The sequence below is a fragment of the Tenrec ecaudatus genome, chromosome 1 (assembly GCF_050624435.1).
Source record: "Tenrec ecaudatus isolate mTenEca1 chromosome 1, mTenEca1.hap1, whole genome shotgun sequence".
Lineage (NCBI taxonomy): Eukaryota > Metazoa > Chordata > Mammalia > Afrosoricida > Tenrecidae > Tenrec > Tenrec ecaudatus.
Genome location: NC_134530.1, coordinates 49,137,874 through 49,159,678, shown reverse-complemented (window position 1 = coordinate 49,159,678; position 21,805 = coordinate 49,137,874). Strand labels below are relative to the sequence as shown.

Sequence of the window (21,805 nt, the reverse complement as noted above, 5' to 3'; positions counted from 1 at the left end):
GAATGGGGTGGGTGGGGAAATTCTCTATGTACATTGACTTTATCATTATTGACTGTATTGGTCTACTTTTTAAAAAAATCTAAAAACAAATTTTTTAAAACCAGTTCCAACTAAATTGTTGATCTGAAGTTGCTGAGCAAAGAGGGAAAATTTAGGTACAAAGCTTCTGGGGCGAGCAGAGCCAGTCAGGGTTCAGAGCAGAGGCTGGGCAGCAGTGCCTAGGGGGATCTCCGGAGCGGCTTTGTGGAAGCTACAGTCGTTTTTTTATATAACCATGCCCCGAAGGCTTCTGGGGACAACCAGAAATAGATATTTGCAGAGCCTGTTAGAGCAGGCAGACTCAGCCTCCCCACCCCTCTGTCCCCAGGCTTTGGGTGAAAATCAGGCCAGATAGCCAGGTTTCTGGACAGTCCACCCTTGCTCCTGAGCAAGGTGGGCTGGGCAGAGGAGCTCCCCGCCCATCCCGGCCTCAGGCCCTGACCAGTCTACAAGGGAAGGGTCCTAGAGGATGGAGGGGGTGCTGCTGCTCAGTGTTCTTAGATTGAGGAGTTGCTGTGAATTTTTCATCATCTCTACTCACTTATTTATAGATAGTTGAATGTCTCCCTTCATCCAGTCATTAAGTGACAAAAACTATAAAAATAAAGATGCAGAATATGGTTTGCAGAACGGCTGCCATCTGCATTAGTGTTCCAGGGCTGCTGCAGTCACTGACAACAAACGTGGTGACTCCAACAACAGGCGTCTCTCCCCTCGCTGGTCCAGGGGCAGCCACAGTGGCAGCAGGCCCCGCTCACCCTGCAGCCTCATGGGAGAATCCTTCCCCGCCTCTTGAGCTTCTGGTGGCTCCTGGTGTTGTTGGGCTTCGGGCAGCACAGCATGAGTGCCTACCTGTCTTCGCCTGGCCTCTCTCTGTCCACACCCTGCTCACCTTTCTCGGTACAGTCACTGGACCCAGAGCCTTCCCCAGATCCAGGGTAGTTCCACAGAGACCCTGTTTCCAAAGCAGTCCCTGGTCTGAGGTCTTGGTTGGCTGTGAACTTGGGCTGGGTCACTATTCAGCTGTACAGGGCCAAGTTACAAACTTCAAGGTGGAAGCACAGTGCTCAGGAGCACCGTCTGGTCTGCGGCTTGCCCGGCTGGCTGCTCTGCCGGAAGCAGGAAGTTCTTAATGGTGTGGTTTCAGTGGGCTCACAACGGCGTTTATAGTGCCTTCTGCCCCATTGCCCCCATCATTCCTCCTCTTGCCCTGAGGAAGTCTTAGAGAGGGAGCCCTGAATCTCTGACCGGGCCAAGTTCTTCGTTTTCGCCAGGGCAGCATTGACTTGAACCGTGTGGCGGTGATGGGACACTCATTCGGAGGAGCCACGGCTATCCTGGCTTTGGCCAAGGAAACCCAGTTTCGGTGAGTTTTCCAGTGAGACTGCTACTGGCCACATTCGGTCAACCGATCATTTTGTACAATCACAAAGCCCCCTGCTTCAGGGGCTGGGGGCTCAGGGGTGAACAAGAGCACAAGGTGTCCGATGTCGCATTGTGTGAGCAGATTCACCAAGAGTACCACCCCCAGCAGCCAAGTGTCATGAGGACATTCAAACAGGCCGATGGGCCACCGTGTCGGAGAATGTCACAGGAGCCAAGACCCCAAAGGCAAAAACGCCAGCCGAGCCAAGATCCTTCCCGCCAGAGGGAAGCCCTGGTGCCCCAGCGGGAAGCTGGCACATGGTGGTAGCATGGGGGGCAGGAGCACCGTGTGAGAGGGGCATTCTCAGTGTGACCCAGAGATATGCAGGATGGGAAACCATTGAGGGCTTTTAACAGCCAGGCCTGTCCATTGTGTGTGTGTATAATTCAATAGATGAGCATATTTAGAGACCCCCCTGGCTACTCCCTGGAGATGGGGTTGTACTTAGGACAAACATGAGAGCCAGAAGCAGGTCACTCGTTGCCATCGAACAGGTTCAGACTTCCAGCAGCCCAGTAACTGCCCTGCGTGCTTCAGAAATGGATCTTCACGAGCGCAGCCAGCCTCCTCTTCCCCCACAGAGCAGCTGCGGGGTTCCCATGATGCCACCAGGGCGCCCTAGTTAGAGGGAAGCTCCATCAGAACCAGGGGGAGGGGGCAGACCTGCAGTTGGCTGACGGCACCCACGGTGCCGGGGCATATCGCCGCGACGACAGAACGTCCTGTGCGAGAGGTCAAGGAGAGAGAGGAGCTAACGTTTTTCATTTTGAGGGGAGTGGGACAAATCTTGGGGTCCTCATTTTGCCTTTGGTGACAGAAACTGCTGCTTAATTTAATTGACCAGGCACCCACTTTCCCTGCTCTCCCCTGCCGCACACCTTCTGCGCCGACAGAAGGCTCTGTGTGACCAGGGCACATAGCGACATGGTTTGACAACTCTGTCCTGCGTCCCCTGCTGGACAGAGCTCCATGTGGGCAGGGACTAGGTGAGTCCTCCGTCTCACAGTTCGGCTTAAGCAGGAGTGGGTACACAAAGAATGCCGATGGAAGCGCCATTCTGGGAAACTGAAGCCTGGTCTTTGTACTCAGAGAATTGAAAGCTTAGAAGACCCCGCTGGTGACAGGTGAAGGCGTTCTCCATCCTAGCTACTGGCAGAAAGATGGGGTCCCTGGCACCCCTTCAGCCCACTGAAGGGAAGAGTGCCACCCTTCCCTAACGTCTTCACTGCTCTTGCCTGGGCGTTTGCCTGGCGCCTCCTGCCGTCTGTTCTGTTCCAGGTGCGCTGTGGCTCTGGATGCCTGGATGTTTCCGCTGGAACGGGACTTTTACCCCGAGGCCCGGGGCCCCATATTCTTCATCAATACTGAGAACTTCCAGACGGTGGAGAGTATCGGTTTGATGAAGAAGCTCTGCGCCCAGCACGGGCACTCTAAGATCATAACTGTCCTGTGAGTCAACGCCAGCCCGGCTCGTGCCCCCAGGGTCCCTGCTTCCGGTCTGCCGTGTGCATTGTCCATGCCACGTTTCTGCCCACTCCTGGAGGACCTCAAGGTCATACTTCCCAAGCTTCAGAAACCCAAGTTCATTTCAAGTTTCTGTCGGTCCCCTGACAGCAGTTCCTTCAGTAGCTTATGTGAGATGGCGTGGCAGGATCCGGCTGCTGCTTTCTGGAGCAGAGAGCGGATTGTGTGTGGGGAAGAGCTGGGTGGGTCTGGGTGGGCTCTGGAGACCTTTAGGCTCGGGCGGGAACTGTACTGGGTCTTTTAAAGAGTGGGATCGGGCGGCCCTTTGACATTCGTCAGAGAGATTTTTAAAATCAAAAAACCCAAACTCACTGTCAGCGAGTCAATTCTGACTCCTACAATGCCCTAGGGCAGAGTGGAACTGCCCCTGTGGGTTTCCAAGGCTGGAACTACGGGGAGGAGCTGCTGATGGGTTCCAACTGCTGACCTCGTAGCTAACAGCCTGGCATGGAACCCACTCCTCCAGGAGGGCTCCGAGATGTTTAGAAGTCTTCATGAATACACGAGTTCACAGATCTTGCGTGCTTTCTTCTAAAGAGCATCTGTGTTCTCAGTAAGAGTGGCCACATTCTCCTCCCTCCATCCCACGACTATCCGCTGGCTTTATTTAGGGAGCCATTTCTCACTCGGAAGGACTTTGTTTTCAGTCCGTTTAAGCAGGGTGCATGGTAAATGGCCCTGAATCCCCGGGCAGGGCTGAATCCCATTCCAGAGCCCTCTGACTTGAGTCTCTTGCACCTGGTTTGGGGGAAAAGACACGGCCAATCCTTCAAGCCCCCTCGTGTGCCCCTTCATCTGTGGCTCTCATACACACTCATGCCGTGGCTCACACGTGGCTTGGGGTCTCAGTGCCTACTTCAGTGAAGCAACAAATGACCACATGCACGTCTCGGGACAGGCCAAATCCAACAGCTGTCAAGAATGCTGGAGAGATGCTCAGTAGTTCCAAATGCCTTCTTCCCCTGTTCTTCATTCAGCCTGATGATCAGCCCCTTACCTCCTTACCTTTTTTATTTAAGGGCAGTCAGAAGATCTCTGGCAAGATTCCCAAGCCAGACAGACTCAGGATAATCTGGGCTCTGGAGGGAAGGAAGGCAAGGGGTCTGTAAGGAGGTTTACTTAGGGCAATGCATCGTTTCCCAATTGGGGGCTAGAGTCCGTGCGCCCATTATTTTAGTCTGCACACTCTTTTGTGCAGACTTAAATCATGCCTTTGTTTAAAGTCTGGGCTTATGGCTGATGTCAAACAAATAGTTTAACGTTTCGATTTCCCCTCCCCATTGAACCGACAGATAAATTAATTATGAGTCAGTTAGCTGGAATCAGCCTAGTCAGGGTGTCCTGACCGTTCACTGTATTGGATATCAGAGGACTTAAAATCTAATCCAGAAATCCCTTCATGTGCTCTTGCCTTCCCTGTCTGATGGTCGCGATGCGGCTCTGCATGGCAGGAGTTGGTGTGCTTTGTGAGTTTCTCAAACCCTCCAGAGGACAGCCGTGGTGTAACCGGCTACAGTAACAAACGGGGACAGCGGGTGCTGCGACCCTCCCCTCGTTGCCCCTATCCCGGTCCAGCTGACTCAGCTTCTTCCCTGCACTGCCAGGAAGCAGTGTGGTCCAGGGGGCCAGCCGTCTGTGAAGGCCAGGCACTCCTAGATGCAAATCCTAGTTCCATCACGATTATTTGACCTTGACAGATCAATCCATGTCTTTGAGCGTCCAATTCCTCTCGGTTGAAAGGGGAAGTATTTTCCTTACATAGTTGTGAAGATCAGATGAGAATACCTATAAAACACCTTGCACGTATTAACTAAATGCACTGCCATTGAGGCAGATCTGACTTGCAACAGCCCTCCAGAGACAGAGTAGAGAGACAGTCGAGATCAAGTTCCCAAGGCTGTAATCTTCACAGCAGCAGACTGCCACACCTCCCCGCACCCAACTGACCTTATCGTTAATAGCCAAGGGCTTTAGGTACTGTGTCCCCAAGGCCCCTCTGCACATAGTAGGTGCTTAACAAATAACGTGTGTGTGTGCGCGTCCCAGCCCCGAACCCCTACCCCTGACTTGTCTTTCTTTGGTTCTAGTGGTTCTGTGCATCGGAGTCAAACGGACTTCGCCTTTGTGGCTAGCAGTTTCCTCAGTAAATTCTCTCAAAACCGAGGGAGCTTGGACCCCTATGAAGGCCAGCAGATGGTTGTGCGAGCCATGCTCGCCTTCCTGCAGAAGCACCTCGGTAAGGCGAGCGCGGGCTCGTGGGGGTCGGCGGGGCCCCGAGAGCTGCTGTAGCCCTGTCTTCTGTAGCGGCTAGTCTCCAGCCCCCACAACAGATCCGGTGTGGCAATGACAGGAGTCACACCAATCCCCTGGCTTCCCGCACATTTAAGAGTTAGGTTTGCATTGTACTGTCATCCGTGAAGCATGTAGGAAAAATGGAACCAAGAGCCTTGCTCGATCCACCCAGGGCTGCCACGGAGCTTCAGTTTCTAAAAGAGGCAGTCCCTGCAAAGCGCAGTCACAGGGCGCGTGAGGGACCTGGGCGGCTTCTTTAAGGGAAGAAAAGGGAACCTGAGTGAAAGAGATTGCACAGAGTTATAGAAGAAACGCTTCTCTGGGAGTCTGGTGATCCTGACTCTGTCTCTGACCAGCTGCATGACCTGGGCTACTTCCCCCTATCAGCGCTGTGAGCCTCGCCATCCTCACTGCCAGTGGGGCGTCCACTTCTTCCCACTCAGGAAACCCAGACTCGCTGCTCTGGAGGCGGTGCTGACTCATAGCGAGCCCTGTGGGTTTCCAAGACTGCCACTGTGTACGGGAGTAGAAAAGCCCAGCCTTTCCAACTGCCGACGTGCAGATCACTGCCCCACCAGGGCTCCTCGGCTGCTGTCCAATTCCAAGTTCACCACCCCTGACTGTCTGCATTGTGGGGGAAGTTGACAAGAAGGTGAAATGCTTTCAAAAACCAAAGCATGAGAAGATGATAACTAATGTACCTCCGGCCTGTTGAACTGTAACTGAACTCAGAGGCCATTTGGTCCCCTCCCCGCCCAGAAGAGGTGCCCTCTCAGACCTTCTCTGCCTCATGGTCAAGGGACACCGCTGTTAGCATGGACAGAGCCCTGGTACTCAAGGCAGCTTGGTTCACCGCGGGGAACTTTAATGTGTTTTTATTTACATAATACTATCTTGTATTTGGGGTGGAAGTGTTCCCATTCCATAATGGCTGGCCGCACTGTCGGATGATATTGGTCTCACATTCTTCACGCAATGGCAACAGTCCCCTTGTTTCCAGTTCAGCTTGTTCCTTTCCCATTGGCACAGCCTCCACCCACCCTGCTCCTCTGGAGGATTTGTCTCACAGGTGGTTTTCAGCAGCGCAGCACTGCGGCTGGTCCTCATTACTGCTGTGCTGGTGGTCTCACTCCCTGTTGAGACTGTCCATGCCATAGGAGACAGCCGCAATTGTGCAGTTATACTAGATGGCGCTCATCGGGAAGTCTTAGAGGCTAGGACAGGGCGTACTACGATAAAGGAGTCAGACACGTTGTATGGTAGCATGCTCGCCTCAGCCCCTGGACCTGGGAGGGGAGAGTGTTTACCGTCTTGGGATATTTATAGGTAGCCATAAGTCATGCATGTTCTGTAGTTCCCTAGGTCACAAGGTGGGTGGAACCTGCAGTAAGGTCCCTGAGCTCACAGGGGAGGAAGCCTAATAGCTGCCTTGGGGGAAGGTCTGAGGAGGGCTGGGTGAAATGGCAGGAAAGAGATCGTAAAGGGATGTCCACTCTGTAGGAGATAGACGCCACCATGTGTTCACTCTAAGGCAGCAGAGCTGTTGGGGGAGAATCTGGAACGATATCTAACACAGGATCATGTCTTGGACTTTATCTCTAACTTAGCAAAGCGGAGGCTTTCCCACATGGAATCCTAGCTTTCCAGCTGCCCTCTGTTGTGAGCTAGGGAACGTAGCCCTCGTCATCGCTCCCTCAGTGTTAGGTTCCCACGTGGACGCGGCAAAGCACAGCCCGTTCAGCTGCTTCTACCTGTAGAATTCAGTGGCATTGATTTTATTCTTCCACTTGTGCCACTGTTCTCACCCTCCCGTAATGCGAGTCAATTAACATAAGCTCACTGCCCCTCCTATCTGATCTTCCAGGGTACTGCCGCTCCCTGATCTCATGGGAGGGGCTTCCAGAAGGTATGTGGGAAATGTCCATTATATTTTAATTCCATTCGCCATTAACTTTTTGAAGTCCCCTTGTATAATTAGCCCATCAAAGAACCTAGTGTTCAAGGCAGAGATTTTTCACTAGTTACTATTATTTGCTTTTATGAAGACTGAGGAGATACTTTTGGTATACGGCTCAAGTATGATCTCCGGGCAGTGGTTTCAGGGGCAGTGGTTTCTGAGCTAGCCTACTGTTGAGCTGGAGAAAGAAACGGCTTGAGAGCCTAGTTTCAGTGCGGGACTCAAAGACTTATCTCAGGGTGGTCAGTGTCAAGATTCCTCTGTCTCCGTGGGTCCATTCAGTCTGGGTATTTTCAAAGAAGTGAGGTTCTTTTCCACTGTTTTGCTCATTCTGGGGGCCGGGATAATCCATTATGATCCAGGTGAGAAGGGTCAGCACTGGGAGCTGGGCACCATCTGGTTCTTCTGGTCTCAGGTTAGAGGAGGCCATGGTTCCTGGAGACAATTATTCCTGTTAACATTGGTCCCTTTCCTGAGCCTTGAGTTTTCTCCTTTTTCTTTTTCTCTAGGCAAGTAGAAACAGTGTAAGATGGCTACTCAACTTTAATAGTATTAAGAATTGAGATTTTAGTTAAGTTTTTGGTTGCAAGGACTAAAGATTCTCCAGTTTACCTAAAGAAAAAGGGGTAAAGAGTTGACGTGTATAAGGGTATCCTTAGACTAGATGGGAAATGAAAAGTTACAGGAACCAAGGTCATTGGCAGGACTTCATTTCTCTGTCTCTCTCATAAGTGCGGGCTCTCTGTCTCTTCCTCTTGTCACATCTGTCTTTCTGCCCCAGTGTGTGCTTTTCTTTCTGCTCTGTTAGAGTTCGGCTGATTGTGTCTGCTTGTCCATAGTGCCTCATCATTTGGATTGGCTTCGGCTACTCATGACTTGTTCTTTCTACTTGTTGACACCCTTTCCAGTTCAGCCCCCACTGACCCAGGTTCTCTTGACCTTCCTAAGCGAGAGTCTCAAGTGTCTCAGTCTGTTTGTACGAACCCACGGTTACCTGCCCAGATAGATTGTAGAGCACTGGGCAACATGAGCCCAGGGCCCTCCTGGCTGGATGTTCCTTTCTTGTCTAGTCAGAATGGAGTGTGAGACCATTATCTTCACCCTGCAGAAGGAAGTCAGGGCATGTCTGGATTGCTAAACATTAGCCAGACTCCAACCTGGAGGTACAGTCAGCTATTTTGTAACTCCTTCTGTGCGCCCTGGTCATCTCGTCAGGAGCCATGCAAGACCATATGCACGTGACAACTCTCAGAGGTTTGGGGTCACCTGTGGTGTCCTCTGTGAGTTTGTTCACCTGATTCGCACCTGTGCTCCTTATAACACCGGGCCACTCATCGTCCCTGCCCATCGGACACACTGATTGCCATGTGCCTTTAAAAGTTTGGCCTCCTGACCTGAAGGTGAGACGTTCGATGTGGTTGGACCAGTTCCAGGTACTGTCACCCCTGGAAGGCCTGTGTGCATGGCATTTCCACCAGCTGCATGATAAGTGTGGGTTGGATGGAGTTCATCTTTAAAACATGGCTGTGTTGCCTTTTTTCACCTAAATTTGCATTTTTATATGTATGGCTCTTCCTGTCACCTTGACATCAAGAGTCATTATCCCAGCCTGACTTTAGAGACTTTCGTTGTTAATAGAGACCATCAAGCATCATTTGTAACCACCAAGACTTGGATGGGGGCGGACCACATCCTCAGCCCACTTTGCTCTCTTTCCTCTTAGGCAGTGGGTCAGGGCTGAAGATTAGAGATGACCAGCACCCTCCACCACGTGACTGGGCTCCCTTTAGTAGCTAAGGTGCTCATTGCTGGCGACCACGAGAACAGGAGCCGGATGGAAAGAGGCTTAGACCGTAGGAAGATTGTAGGACTTAGGTCCTGCCAGTCCATGTCACATACTTTACATGCACCATCAAGCCAGGCTGGTGGGACGCTTACTATTCACTCCCTTTACAGACGGAGAAGGTCCCGAAGCTTCATGGAGGCCTTGGGCCAAGGCTATTTGGTGATTCATTTGCACAGTCAGTATGCAGGCAGGCTTTGTCCTTCCAAAGTCCATGTACTGAATCGCTGCGCTGCACGTCCGTCAGGGACTACCCGGTCTGCCCTTTCTCAGGTTGCTTAGCTGTTTCCAGGGCTCAGTCTCATTTCCATGCTGACAGCCCCTAATTCAGATCGCCACTTGAAGCTCACCTACGAACACTGGCTGGATACGGCCCACAGCATCGCCAGTAGAATAGGTGTCTAATCGACATCACGAGCAGAAAGCTGTTGACTGGCAGTCTGTCCCCCTAAGCTAGTAGAAAACCCAGCCTTCTGGCTACTTGGGCCCCAATCCTCCCCACCCTTCCTCTTCTCTCACGCTCGCTGCTTGCTCGTACCTTCCAAAGAATCTCGTCACCGCCACAGCTGCCATCCGGCCTGGTCCAAGCGTCCGTCTCATCAAAGCACTGCAGTGGTCCCCCCGCTGGGCGCCCACGGCCCTCCTTTGCCCCGTCCACGGTCTTGTCTTAAAAGAGCAGCCAGAGCGATTCTTTTAGAAAGCAAGTCAGATCCTGGCACTCTTCCTTTCAAAGCCCCCCACCCACCCCGTGCTCCCAGTTCTGAGTCAAGACCAGTGCTCCGAGCCCTGCTGACCTCACACTGTACGCCTGCAGCACCTCCCAACGTGCCCACCCGCTGCCCTTCTCTGCCTGCCTGCTCTCGCCCCCAGGACCCCGGCCCCCAGGCACCCTCCCACCTCAGGACCTGTTCACGGGCTTCTCTCTGCAGGTCAACTCATGGCTCCTTCCCAAAGTCTGCGCTCAACTCTCACCTTCTTAGGGAGGGCCCCAAGCACCCTCTAAGACGAACTACGGCTCTCGCCCCTCAGCTTGCCCTCGGCTGCCACCAGGGTTCTCCCTAGCCGACACGTTGCTCTTCCTTTCCATGGCCTGGCCTTCCTCTCATTGCTGTACCATTGGTGGTGGGCATTGTGCGTCCTGCCCACTGGACTGTGAGCTCGGGTTCCTATCGGCCTTGCTCCCCACGATAGAGTCCCGTCAGTTTCTCCCATAAGTGAGTAGGGAGCAGGTATTTGTTGGGGACTGCTCCATGCCAGGTCCTTGGTGGGGCACTGGGCATCTGAGTAGGAAGGAGACTGAGGCCTGCCTTCTTCCAGGTTCTTAGTTTAGAGCAAGGACTCCACGTCCCTGCTCGGCTGAGCCCATTCCTTCCACCGGAGACACTGGACCCTCTCTCAAGGTTCTTGCCAGGTCGTTAGCACCACCTGTCCATAGGCCAAGCGGGCGCACACTCAGCCACGCGTGGTCTTAAGTTGGTTCAAGGTGTGGCCACCTTTGGGCACAGTGGCCCTCGCTTTGCCGCCAGCCGGATGCAAAGGGACCCTTTCTTGCTTCCCAGCAGCCCTGAGCCTGGACGTCGACGTTCCTTTTTCTGATCCTTTCTGACCCGGGTTTGAGCTCTCTGTCTACCACTCACCCGTGGGAATGACCTTGGGCAAGTCAGGTAGCTTCACTGAACCTGTTCCTTCAGCTGTAAAATGGGGTTCGTGGTCATACTTAGTTCATACGAGTGTTGTGAATGTTCAATGACCCGACGTACATAGAGCATTTAGCACAGTGCCTAGCGTGAGCATTACCCACTGTCATTACTCCTGAATCGGTTTGGATTAAGCAGTGTCCCCTGTAAGGCATTTATAAAGGCAGCGAATAAATAGTAACTCCCCTGGGTGCTACCCCCTTCATGACCACTACAGTCAAGCCCTTCAGTGTGGGGGAGTCCAGTGCTCCTCCTTTGTAGGACGGCCCACCTCGTCCATACCAGGCACTCTGTCCCAACCATACAACAAGCCCTGGTGGCACCATGGGTTAAGCATCAAGAGATGGATGCTTTGGGCCCACCATCCACACTGAAGGAGGAAGGGTGGCAGTCTGCTTCCGCATCGATTTTTACCCTCGGAAACCCAATGGAGAGGTTCGGCACTGCCCCGTAGGGGTGCTGTGAGTTAGAATCTACTCGACAGCCACGAGTTTCTGTTGATTGGGTTATGAGGTTTGCCTAACCTTCCCCTTGTTCCCCATTCAGACCTGAAGGAGGACTTTGATCAGTGGAACAACCTCATCGAAGGCATCGGACCATCACTCATTCCTGGGGCTCCACACCACCTGTCCAGCCTGTAGACACAAGTGGCCCTCTTCACTAGGTCTCTTGAGCTGCGGTCCCACTGAAGGACTGCCCAGGAGCACCCAGCAAAAGGTCACGTGACCCTTCACAGACAGAGAGTGCATACTCCTCATTGGACACCTAGGGGCTCTGATCTTGGGTTGTTGATCAGCACGTGCCGGGACTGGATTCACTTGTTAATTGGCAGACTGACTTTCTGGGGCCTCAACCCTGGTGATGTGGAAAACCAGCAGTAGGACGGGGCTCAGCTTGAGCTGCAAGGCCCAGATGTGTGGACTCCCTTCGTCTTGGGCCAGTGTGGCTTCTGCAGAGGCAGAGAAGACGCCCAGGAATGGAGGTGAAATCCTCTCTTTCTGGCCCTCTCAGGCCCAACCTGCCACTGTCTCTTCCCGCCTCTCCACCTTCTCCGTACCCAGGGCCACTTGGTGAGTTCTGTTTATGTGCAAGTCTTCCCGTTGCATGAAACTGGGCACGTAGTACTTGGTTATACATGTCACTTCCTGAGAAGCTGACAGCGTTATCCTCGTTGCACACAGAGCGAAATGAGGGCGCAAAGGGGTACCTGAGAAGCTCTGGGTGTCTTTGAGGGGTTTGCTAAAAATATATCTTCAAGGAACATGAACCCCAGGAGATTGAGAGGCGGAAGGTTGAATCACTATGAAGCAGACCTCTGCACTCGTCCTGGTCCCAAGAGCAAGGTGGTCTGGCCAGCTAGAACTCAGAAGGCCACCCCTGGAAAGGCCGGGGAGCAACTTGCTCTTGGCATTTCCTTCAAATGCAATGAGCTTCCAACTGGCTCAGAATCAGTCACTTTTGGTTATCTGTGTCCTATCTCTGAGGCCCCAGCCCCAAACTTAAGTCAAAGATAGAGGATATATTTCCATTCAGTTCCATTTTTGGTGTTTTATAATGTGAGTGATATTAATACTCACATTTGCCTAAGGGTAAGTTGGGCGATTCTTTTTATTTCATCTGCACTTGAGCAAGATGGGGAGCCATCTGTGAATGGCATTGCCTTCTGTCTGCCTTTGTGGATCTTTCCGAGGAAAGCAAGTCTTCCTGGGGCTGCAGCTCGAAGCTGGTTGTGACAGAGCCTGAAACACCCCTCTCCACTCTCTGTGGGCTTCTTACCTCAGTCCTCGCTGGGGGCCCAGAAGAAGCCAGCACAAAGCAGATCCATTGACCCTGGGGAGAGTGAACAGTCCCAGGGTGGCACGCCAGGAGGAGGGTGTCCCTAAAGCCTGGGGCTCAGGGAGAGTGTAGCCCTGTCCTGAGTTCTGGTGCCACCCCTGCTGAGTGGGTCCATCTGAGGACACGATGGTCTCTTTCTAGTCTCTGAAATGGGGGCCTGCATTCTGAATGGTTAGGAGGACTGAGGCAGAGGATGTGTAAACCATGGATTAATTAAAAGCATCTTTCTTACCTTCCAAATGCAGGGTTTGTCTGTTTATTTATAGTTACTGTTTTGTAGCTTAATTGCTCTGTGAGGAGATGACCCACATAATTTCCACCCGCCAAGATTTGTGGAAACCTGCTGATTGGCCCTGGCGTGTGGTCACTTTTGTCAATGGCCATTGTCTGCTTCAAAAGACCGTGTGTGTGTGTATTCTGGAAGTAACAGCGCCGGACCTGGTGCCTACTGCACACTCACAAATCATGCAGATTCACGGGGTAACGCCCTGCGATAGACACCTATAACCTCCCAAAAGAAGTGATGTTCAAAAACAGGGCTCACCGCTTCCCTTCAGCTTATGTTCTGCTAATGACTCATTTATCCAGTGATATTGGAGGACATGGATTTTCCATATAATTGCGGGTTAGTCTGTAAGCCACAAAATGTAATATGGGCTATATTGAATGATTGCCGACCCCACAAATCAGGTACATCCTTCCCAGTCAGAGTGAACTTAACATTTAGGAGATATGTGTCAGGGTAGGCTAGATGAGGGGACAGCAGCAGGCTACCCCACCCCACCCCCCAAACCATAAACACTCAGGTCCTGCGCAGGCAGTGTCTGCTGTGGGTTGACTAGAGGCTCTGCACCCCTCACCTTCTCACTTCTTGTTGGGCTCAGACTGGCTGGGTCCTTCTGCACCCCAACAGAGACCCTAGCCCCTTGCCAGTGTGTGCCCTGGCACCGCTGCCCCTCTGGTCCTCCCTGTTAAGATTTCTGGGCTCTTTGAATTGTCAAATGATAGACTCCAACTGCTTGTCTTGGCTCGGTGGGGACCTTGACATGGTCCCCACTACCTCTTCCTGGGGCACCACCGACCCCGTGCCTGTAGAGACAGGGCAGTCACATTGATACACAAGATGCAGCTTCACTGGGAAACACCCTTTCGGGCCCATCACAGCCTGTCCCTACGCCATGACTGTATGCCCAGACACCAATGCCAATAATAAGAAAGTTAGCCAGCGTTGGCTGGCTTTTACTATGGCCAGGGACTATCGTAAATGCTTGGCATGCACTATATCTTACTTATTTCTCACAGTCACCCTAGGGCTTAGGAGTACTAGCCTCATTTTATCTCTGAGGAAGCAGAGAAGTGCCCTGAACACTCCGAGTTCAAGAATGTAGCAAGGCTGGGTCGTACACATCAAACGCAAGCTCTCACTCATCGGGCTGCGCCGCCCAGCACACACGCACTGGGTTCTGCACCTGACTCTTCAAATTGGCAGGACATGGCATATCATTCCACAACAGATTGAATCAAGATGTCGGTTTTGCCAGCACTATTTGAAAATCGGGAGCAGGAATTGAGCTTCACTGGGCACTGGTCCAGGTGATCTGTTGATTTGAACACCTGTGTTGGGATTGACAAAAAGTATCGAAAGTACCATAGACTGCCAAGAGAACAAACCAGTCTGCCTGGGAAGAAATACATTCAGAATGATCCTTGGAGGCAAGCAGGGAGAGTCGTGGTCTCCCATCCTGTGGACATGCTGTCAGGAGGGATTGGTCCCTGGAGAAGGACAATTATGCAGCGGATCGGTGAAAAAGAGGAAGGCCTCAGTGAGCTGGGTTGACGTGGTGGCTCAACAGAACAATTGTGAGGACGGCTCAGCACTGGCAGTGGTTCTTTCTCGTGCAGAGGGTCACTGTGGGTCGGAACTGCCATGGAAGCAGCAACAACAAAGGGTAGGTATCGTTGCCTTGGCTATTAGTGGCCCTGGAAGGTCTGCATTCTGATTCCAGCTTCTAATCGCTCACTCACTGCATCAAGTAGATCCCGACTCAGCAGTGCTATAGACAGAGCAGAACTACACCCGTGGGTGCCCAGGCTGTAAATCTTTAGCAGAGCAGAAAGCCTCCTCTTTCTCCTGTGGGGCAGTTGGTGGGTTTAAACAGCCAACCTTGTGGTTAACAGCCAACGACCTCACCTGAGTTCCTGCATTTCAGTCACCCCTCCTTTCCATGTCAGCGTCCTCATGGGAAGCCTGCCGCTACCACACGGCCACTGCTTGGAGCTAGACAAATGAAGAGACCATTTCCCGTTCTCGTTCCTCCAATTCCCCTATGCTTCCCATCAAAAACCAAAACCCACAGCCTAGTTCTAGATCACTGTCCAATGAGTGTACCAGCAATAATTCGCCTTGATGTTTTGATGTGGCTTATAATGTTGTCGCTGATCATCCACACACAACTGTGCCAGATGCAAAGCACAGACCCTAAAATGTTGAGTGGGAGATGGGGTAAGAAAGCCCAGGCTGGCTAACGGTGGGGAGTGGGGGCAGGTGCCGAGAGTTGGGAGGACTGTATTAACTAAGGCTAAGTGCGTTCCTTGTTTTCTGCAGCCTTTGAGGTCTGGGAGGCTGAAGGAGCTGGCGAGCTTTGAAGGCACTGCCCAGGCAGGGAGAGAGCAGTGTGTGAATTACCTTCTGCCAAGCTCTCTCCATCGCTGCCATATCCAGTTTCTCCCCAACTGCTCTTGTTTCGTCTCTCATGGCGGCTCTCACACCAGCCTCTCCTGTCCGTGGCACATGAATCTAATCTTGCTATCCCCTCACCCCTGGAATAATTTTGATAGTCCCCTGCATTCTCAATCTGTCTTGCCTCTTTTTCGCCCTGCCGTCAGATCTTCATGAAAAGGTGGGCTGTCCAGGTGGGCTCAGGTAAAGAGGACAAATAAACAAGAGCTCTGGGTGCTTAGCAGTAACACTCTGTCACCCTGTGACCTTGTGTGCAGGCTGCTGCTCTTTTGACCTCAGTTTCCCCATCTATAAATTGGGACTCTGGAGGGCGGCCTGTCGAATCGATGGATCTCGCAGAACTGACCCATTCTGGTTACCAGGGTGTCTGTCCTTGAACTCTCATGCTTACATGGTCTCCCTTTCCTGCAGAGCTGCCTCTTCTCCTCCCCCTTCTCCTCCTCTTCCTCCTTCCCCTGTCTGGGCTACCCAGGCCCTCCTGCCCCTCTTCTTACTGTGCACTCTGCTCTCCCCACAGTCCCCCAGTAGACCTCACCCATCACCATTTATGCTTCCTCTCCTGGTTTGTTTTGTTTTGTTGTTTTTCTTGTTTGCAGGGCCACCTCACCTACTTTCTGCATACCCATATTCTGTATATCTGAATACAAAGGGCCTTCCGAAAAGTCCGTGAAAAAATGGAACTAAAAGCTAATGGAATATTTCCACGAGCACTTTGAAGCCATCTTGCCCTGCTAGATGTGTCAGGCTGGGTAGACATGAGAAACAAATTCATAGACACTCACATGTGTACAAGACAGAGGTTTATATAAAAGAGCAATTTAATATTGAGAAAACATCCCAGCCCAGTCCAGATTAAGTTCTTAAGTCCGATATTAGCCCATATGTCCAATACCAATCTATAAAGTCCTCTTCAGACTCATACAACACATGCAATGATGCCGAATGCAGGAAGATCACAGGCCAGTGGTGGAAAATCTTGCAGATCCAGTGGCGGTAGAAGCATCTCAGCGCTGGTAGGGGTCTCCACGTGGCTCCTCCAGCTCAGGACCCTAGAGTAGCTCCATGTGTCTTGTCAGCTGCAATGTCTTCCAGGGTGTGAGCATGTGGCCCACCTCCAGCGAGCTGTTTATCTCCTTAGTGCCTCCAATTGAGGTCATCAAGCTGCAACGTGATTGACAGGCTAAACTCCACCCCTTCACTCTTAAGTCTCAAATTGACAACAGATTATGTAACTACAACACTAGAGGAGCCCTGGTGGCATTGCAGGCTCCTAATCACAAGGTCATGAGTTCCAAACTACTAGCCACTCTGCAGGAGAACGACGAGGCTTTCTACTCATGCAAAGAGTTACAGCCTCAGAAACCCACAGGGGCAGTTCCTGGTCCTGTCAGGTCAGCATCGACTTGACGGCAGCGAGGTGAGGTTGCATGCACTGCTCATCAATTCTAGCCCCAGTTCTTCTCTGAAAGCCTTCGCGTTTGCATTCGAGTCCCATGTGATCTCTTGGCCTGCTGCTCCCCACGAGAAATGCAGCCTGTGCCTTATTTAGCATTGTGCACTTTGCCATATGATTCCAGGAGCAGGGCCCATCTGTTGGAGGGGGAAAATCATCCTCTTGTTGACTGGCAGGGATCAGGGGTTCACCCTGATCTTGTTCCCCAGCCAGCTTTGAGAACAGCTGGTCTTCGCCCAACTGCTCTGAGGACTCCAGCTGCCCCCTCTTCATTTGCTTTTGGTTTTCCCAAACCCCAGCTGTGGGGCCCTGGGGAAGAGCCAGAGACCGTGCAGCCAAGGCAGCTAGAGCAAACTTGTAGTACAAATGGACGTGTGGCATGAGGGAGTCGAAGGGAAGGGGGCCGAGCACAAATCCCACTCATGTTGAAAGTGAGGGAGAACAGTTTGCCACCTCATTTTTACCATCTTTTCATCTAAAAAAAGCAGCTTCTCAGAAATACAGGCCCCTTCAGCCTGCGAAGCCAGATGGTCCCCAGCGCCCGGCTTGCCAAGTGTGTGTATGAGTATTCATCTTCACATAATCACACTCAGGCTCGGGCCCAGACACTGGAGCTGTGCTGCCGTTTGACCGGCAGCCAGTAAGCCCTTCTGAGCCGTGGTTTTTCATTTCCATGAAACGGGGTCACTGATGTCATCCCTGCCCACCTCAAAAACTTGGGGGGGGGGGTTGAGGGCGCGGAGAAGGTCCAGTGTAAGATGTGATAGTCTACAAAGCAGTGGAGGGATGGGCATTAGGATGAATCAATGCACTGTCCGAGGTTCTGTGCCAGACACGGTGCTCCGTGGTCCAATCCTAAGAGCATTCCCGTAGGATTGTGGCTGGTATGCCCACTATAGGAAGGAAGGACTCAGAAAGATTTGCTACACCAACCTCAGTCGCCCAGCAGGTAGGTGCTGGTGCCAAGATCCGAGCCTGAATGGTTGGGCTTCAATGGCAATGCCCATAACACCTGTCCATGCCTGCCTCCCAGGAAGAAAAGCTCTCCCCCTCTGTAGGCCAAAACACTCCCAAGTTGGTCTCCTGCCAAATGGACTAATCAGTTGGGTCATACAAAGACCATTTTTTGTTGAAGACCCAACTCAGCCCTGGCAGTCAAGTGTGCGCCTTGAATTGCTTTCCTGTACCTCACAAGAAGATAGCTGTTTAGAGACATGCTGATTAGTACTGGACTCTGTGCACCGTGGAGCCAAGCAGAAAATGTTTAGAAAACTCTGTTAGCTACTTGCTGTCTATCAGTGCTGCTCGTATCTAGGTGTGCTTCAGAATCACTTGGGAACCCTTTAAAATTGTATTTATATGCCATGGTCATGCCTCCAGAGATGCAGATTCAGAAGGTCTAGAGTGGGGCTCAGGTGTGGGGGTGGGGGGTAAGTTCCAGCTATACTCCTGATCACACAGCCGGGAACCCATGTTATGATTGAAGTCTATTTTCCTTTATGGAGTAAGACTTGTTATGCTCTAGACTGAAAGCATAGAATCACTCATTTTAGAATGGGAAGAACCCTTAAGTCATTTAGTCCATGAGGAAACCAGAGCTCTGAAGCTCCGCAGATAATTGGCAGGTTGGCATGAAAGATCTGGATACATCCGCGAATGTGCCAGGGTTTTGGTGGAGGATTAAGAAAAGCCCCAGACCCTCGTCTCCATGACAGCCGTGAGTTCCAATATGGCGATTCTGTGTAAGGCAGACACCTGCCTGGGAGGTCTGGGACTGGACTGGTCGGCAGCACTTACTGATGCTTGTCCTAGTGCTGGCCCTTCCCCCAGGGAGCCGGCTCGAGAGGACAAAGAAGTGTGCAGTAGATCCCGTGTGGTGAGGCTGTCCAGGGGAGCTTCCAGAAGCCACGGGAAAATTCCCTCGTCTTTTCATTCCATTGCCCAGAATGTTTTGAAGCCACTTTGTTTATGGCCCAGAAGGGACACAAGGCAAGTCAGCTCAGCTGCAGCAGGGGAGAGGCCTAAGAAGGCTTTCCAGCATAACATCTCCTGCCTGTATTTGTTATCTCTCGCCGCGTAACAAATGAACCCCAGACGCAGCAGCTTAAAGCACTCGACATTTCTTTTTTCACATTTTCTCTGGAACAGCTTCGCCGAGTGGTTCTGGCTTACAGACTCATGAGATGACAGTCCAGATGTGAACTGGGCAGGGTTGTCATCTGAAGGTTTGATTAGGACGGAGGGATCCTCTTTCAAGGTGACTCACTCTCATGGCCTTTGGCAAAAGGCCTCAGTTCCTCAAGACGTGGCAACTGGCTTCCCCAGCCATGCTCCGGGCATGGCAGAAGTGACCGGGAAGAGAGCAAAATGGGAGGCGGAAGGTCTTTATGACCCTAATATTATCCCAGTCAGTCCTATTCAGTGTGGAAGGGGTGTGCACAAGGGCAGCAAGTCTAAGGACCATCCTGCAGGCTGGCTACCGCAGTACCCAAGATGCATAGCGCTTTCAAGAGAGACCGGGAACAGAAAGGGCATCCAGGCAGAGGAAACCGTGTGAAGGCACAGGGACGTGAAACAGGGCACAGCATGGCCAGGGCACTGTAACAGGTGTAAACGAGTCAAGGGAAGGATATTAAAGAGCTCAGGGCCTCCTATACCAAATGACAAGTTAGACCTTTAGAGGCCCCCACCCAAACCACTGTCCTGCAGTCCATTCTGACTCACGGTGGCCCCGCAGGACAGGGCAGAACTGCCCCCACGGGGTTTCCAGGGCTGTCATTGCAGAAGCAGATTGCTTTGGGGGGTGAGAGTAAGCTGGCCTGCTTTAACCACGGCACCACCAGAGCTCCCTAACAGAATCGGAGAGTGGAGCCGGGACATCAGTGTTTTCAGGTTCCCAGGTGGGGAGCCAGTGCTGTAGGCAACGTGAACGGGCTGAGCAGCTTGAAGCAGGAGTCCAGGGATGGGTTCCAGTCTCCTCGGGGAGGAAGATGAGCAGCCAGACCCTTCGCTCTTCTGCCAACGTGAGTGTTAGGCAGCGAGGCCTGCCGTCTGTGCTCACCCTCCCTCCGCTGGCACGTGGCTCCTCGTCGCTGCTCTCAAGCATGCGCAGAGATATCTGAAGAGGGTGGTTGTGCGTCAGCCTCGGCTCTCGGGGACCCTGGCGGTCCTGCCCCATCACATGGACTGGCTGTGGTCCAGACCATGGGGATCCGCGGGGTTTTCATTGGCTGATTTCAACAAGTCGATCAGCCAGCAGGCCTTGCTCCTTCGTCCCGCGTAGCTCGCAGCAGCCTGCAAGCTTCACTGGCAGGCACTGGAGGCTGCACTGAGAGGCACGGGTGGGAATCGAACCAGGGTCTCCCACGTGGAGGGTGAGACATCTGCCACTGAACCACCCCTGCCTCCATCTAAATAGCTGCCCTGAAGAAGTCTCCACCACCCTGCTAAACTACCTATTGCTTACAAACTGCCAAAGTTAGTCTCCATGCCAATACTCTCACGATCACTCGTGAGTTTTCTTCCCCCACTGAGTTGTTTCACGTGCGTGTTTCTCTCTGTCTGTTCTCACATCCAACAGTCTGAGACAATAGGGTGTCAAGGTGAAAGGTCTGGGATTCCAGGCTGGATGAGCTCTGACATGAAGGCCTGACTTCACCACCGATAAATTCCTTAGTTGAGTGACGTAATGTCTCAGAGTGGCAGTTAACCCAACTGGAAAATGGCAAATCTGCCGCACAAGGCCTCCTTAGAGAGTCGAGAAGCAAGGATGTCACATTGGAGACTCAGCCATGGTATTGTCATTTGCCTCATGTGCCTGTGCAAGCCGGACACTGAAAAAGAAAGACTGCATTTGAACTATGGAGCTGGCGAAGAACATTGACCGTCCCTCGGGGCTGCTGAGACGACAGACAAAGCCATCTTGGAAGAGGCACAGCCAGGATGCTCCTCCGAGGCCCGCATGAGGAGCCTTGCATACTTTGGACATGCTGTCAGGAGAGACCAGTCCCTGGAGAGCGACATCACGCTTGGTAAAATGGATGGGGCAGCAAAACCGAGGACGGCCCTGGACAGGAGGGACTGACACGGTAGCTGCAACGGTGGTTGAAACACAAGAACAGTGTTGAGGATGGCACGGGGCCAGGCAGTGTTCGCTCACAGGGTCGCTGTGAGTCAGAACCTACGTGGGCACCGAACAGCAGCAGAAGATTCTGGAGGCTGGTAAATGAGATCGTGCATGTAAAGACCTCGATCCCATGGCTGGCACATACTGAGTGCCAGGTAGACACGAGTTATTACTCAGCATTCCAATTGGCAGTTTAATATTCTTTTATTAATGCACCCAGTCTGCTTAGCACAGTGGTTCTCAACCTGTGGGTTGCGACCCCTTTGGGGGTCTAACGACCCTTTCATAGAGGTCGCCCGATTCATCACAGTAGCAAAATGACAGTGATGAAGTAGCAACGAAAATAATGTTATGGTTGGGGGGTCACCACAACATGAGGAACTGTATGAAAGGGTCGCGGCACGAGGAAGGTTGAGGACCACTGGCTTAGCAGCTCTCCCCACTGCCAGCCATTGGAACCACTTCTACTGAGCTATAATATAAATCCTTCCTTCTATAAATTGATGGGGTCGGGTTTTTTTTTTTTCCATTTTGGCTTTATTTCCCTAATGTGGTGCATCCTAATAATTTTTGAGATGTGAAAGCTGAGCACTGGAGAGAGAAAGCAGCTTGTCTTGGCCGTGCCACCCATTAGTGTCAGATCCAGGACTGGGACTCGGGACCCAGATGCCCTGAGCCTGCCACCTGGCCCCCTGCTCCCTGGAGGCTTGAAGACTGGCCCTTCTCCCCCTCTCTGCAGGGGGGATGACTCAGATCTCCCCCAGTGTCCCCTGACAGCTCTTCTCCCCCTTTCATCATCTCAGAGGTCCCTCATCAGTCCAATGTAATTAGAGCAGCATCCGCCCTGGGTCCCTTGGAGTCGGAGCAGACGA

At 52.3% G+C, this 21,805-nt stretch overlaps 1 protein-coding gene across 1 annotated transcript in view; it reads left to right on the top strand.

Moving 5' to 3' along the window:
• Positions 1 to 12,854, top strand: part of PAFAH2 (platelet activating factor acetylhydrolase 2) — a 39,077-nt gene extending 26,223 nt beyond the window's left edge. Inside the window, exons 8-11 of the mRNA XM_075552696.1 lie at positions 1,314 to 1,405; positions 2,744 to 2,914; positions 5,077 to 5,225; positions 11,325 to 12,854. Coding sequence (XP_075408811.1) covers positions 1,314 to 1,405; positions 2,744 to 2,914; positions 5,077 to 5,225; positions 11,325 to 11,419 — 507 coding nt within the window. The 3' untranslated portion in view covers positions 11,420 to 12,854. The remainder of the gene's footprint in view (positions 1 to 1,313; positions 1,406 to 2,743; positions 2,915 to 5,076; positions 5,226 to 11,324) is intronic.
• Positions 12,855 to 21,805: the final 8,951 nt, after the last annotated feature.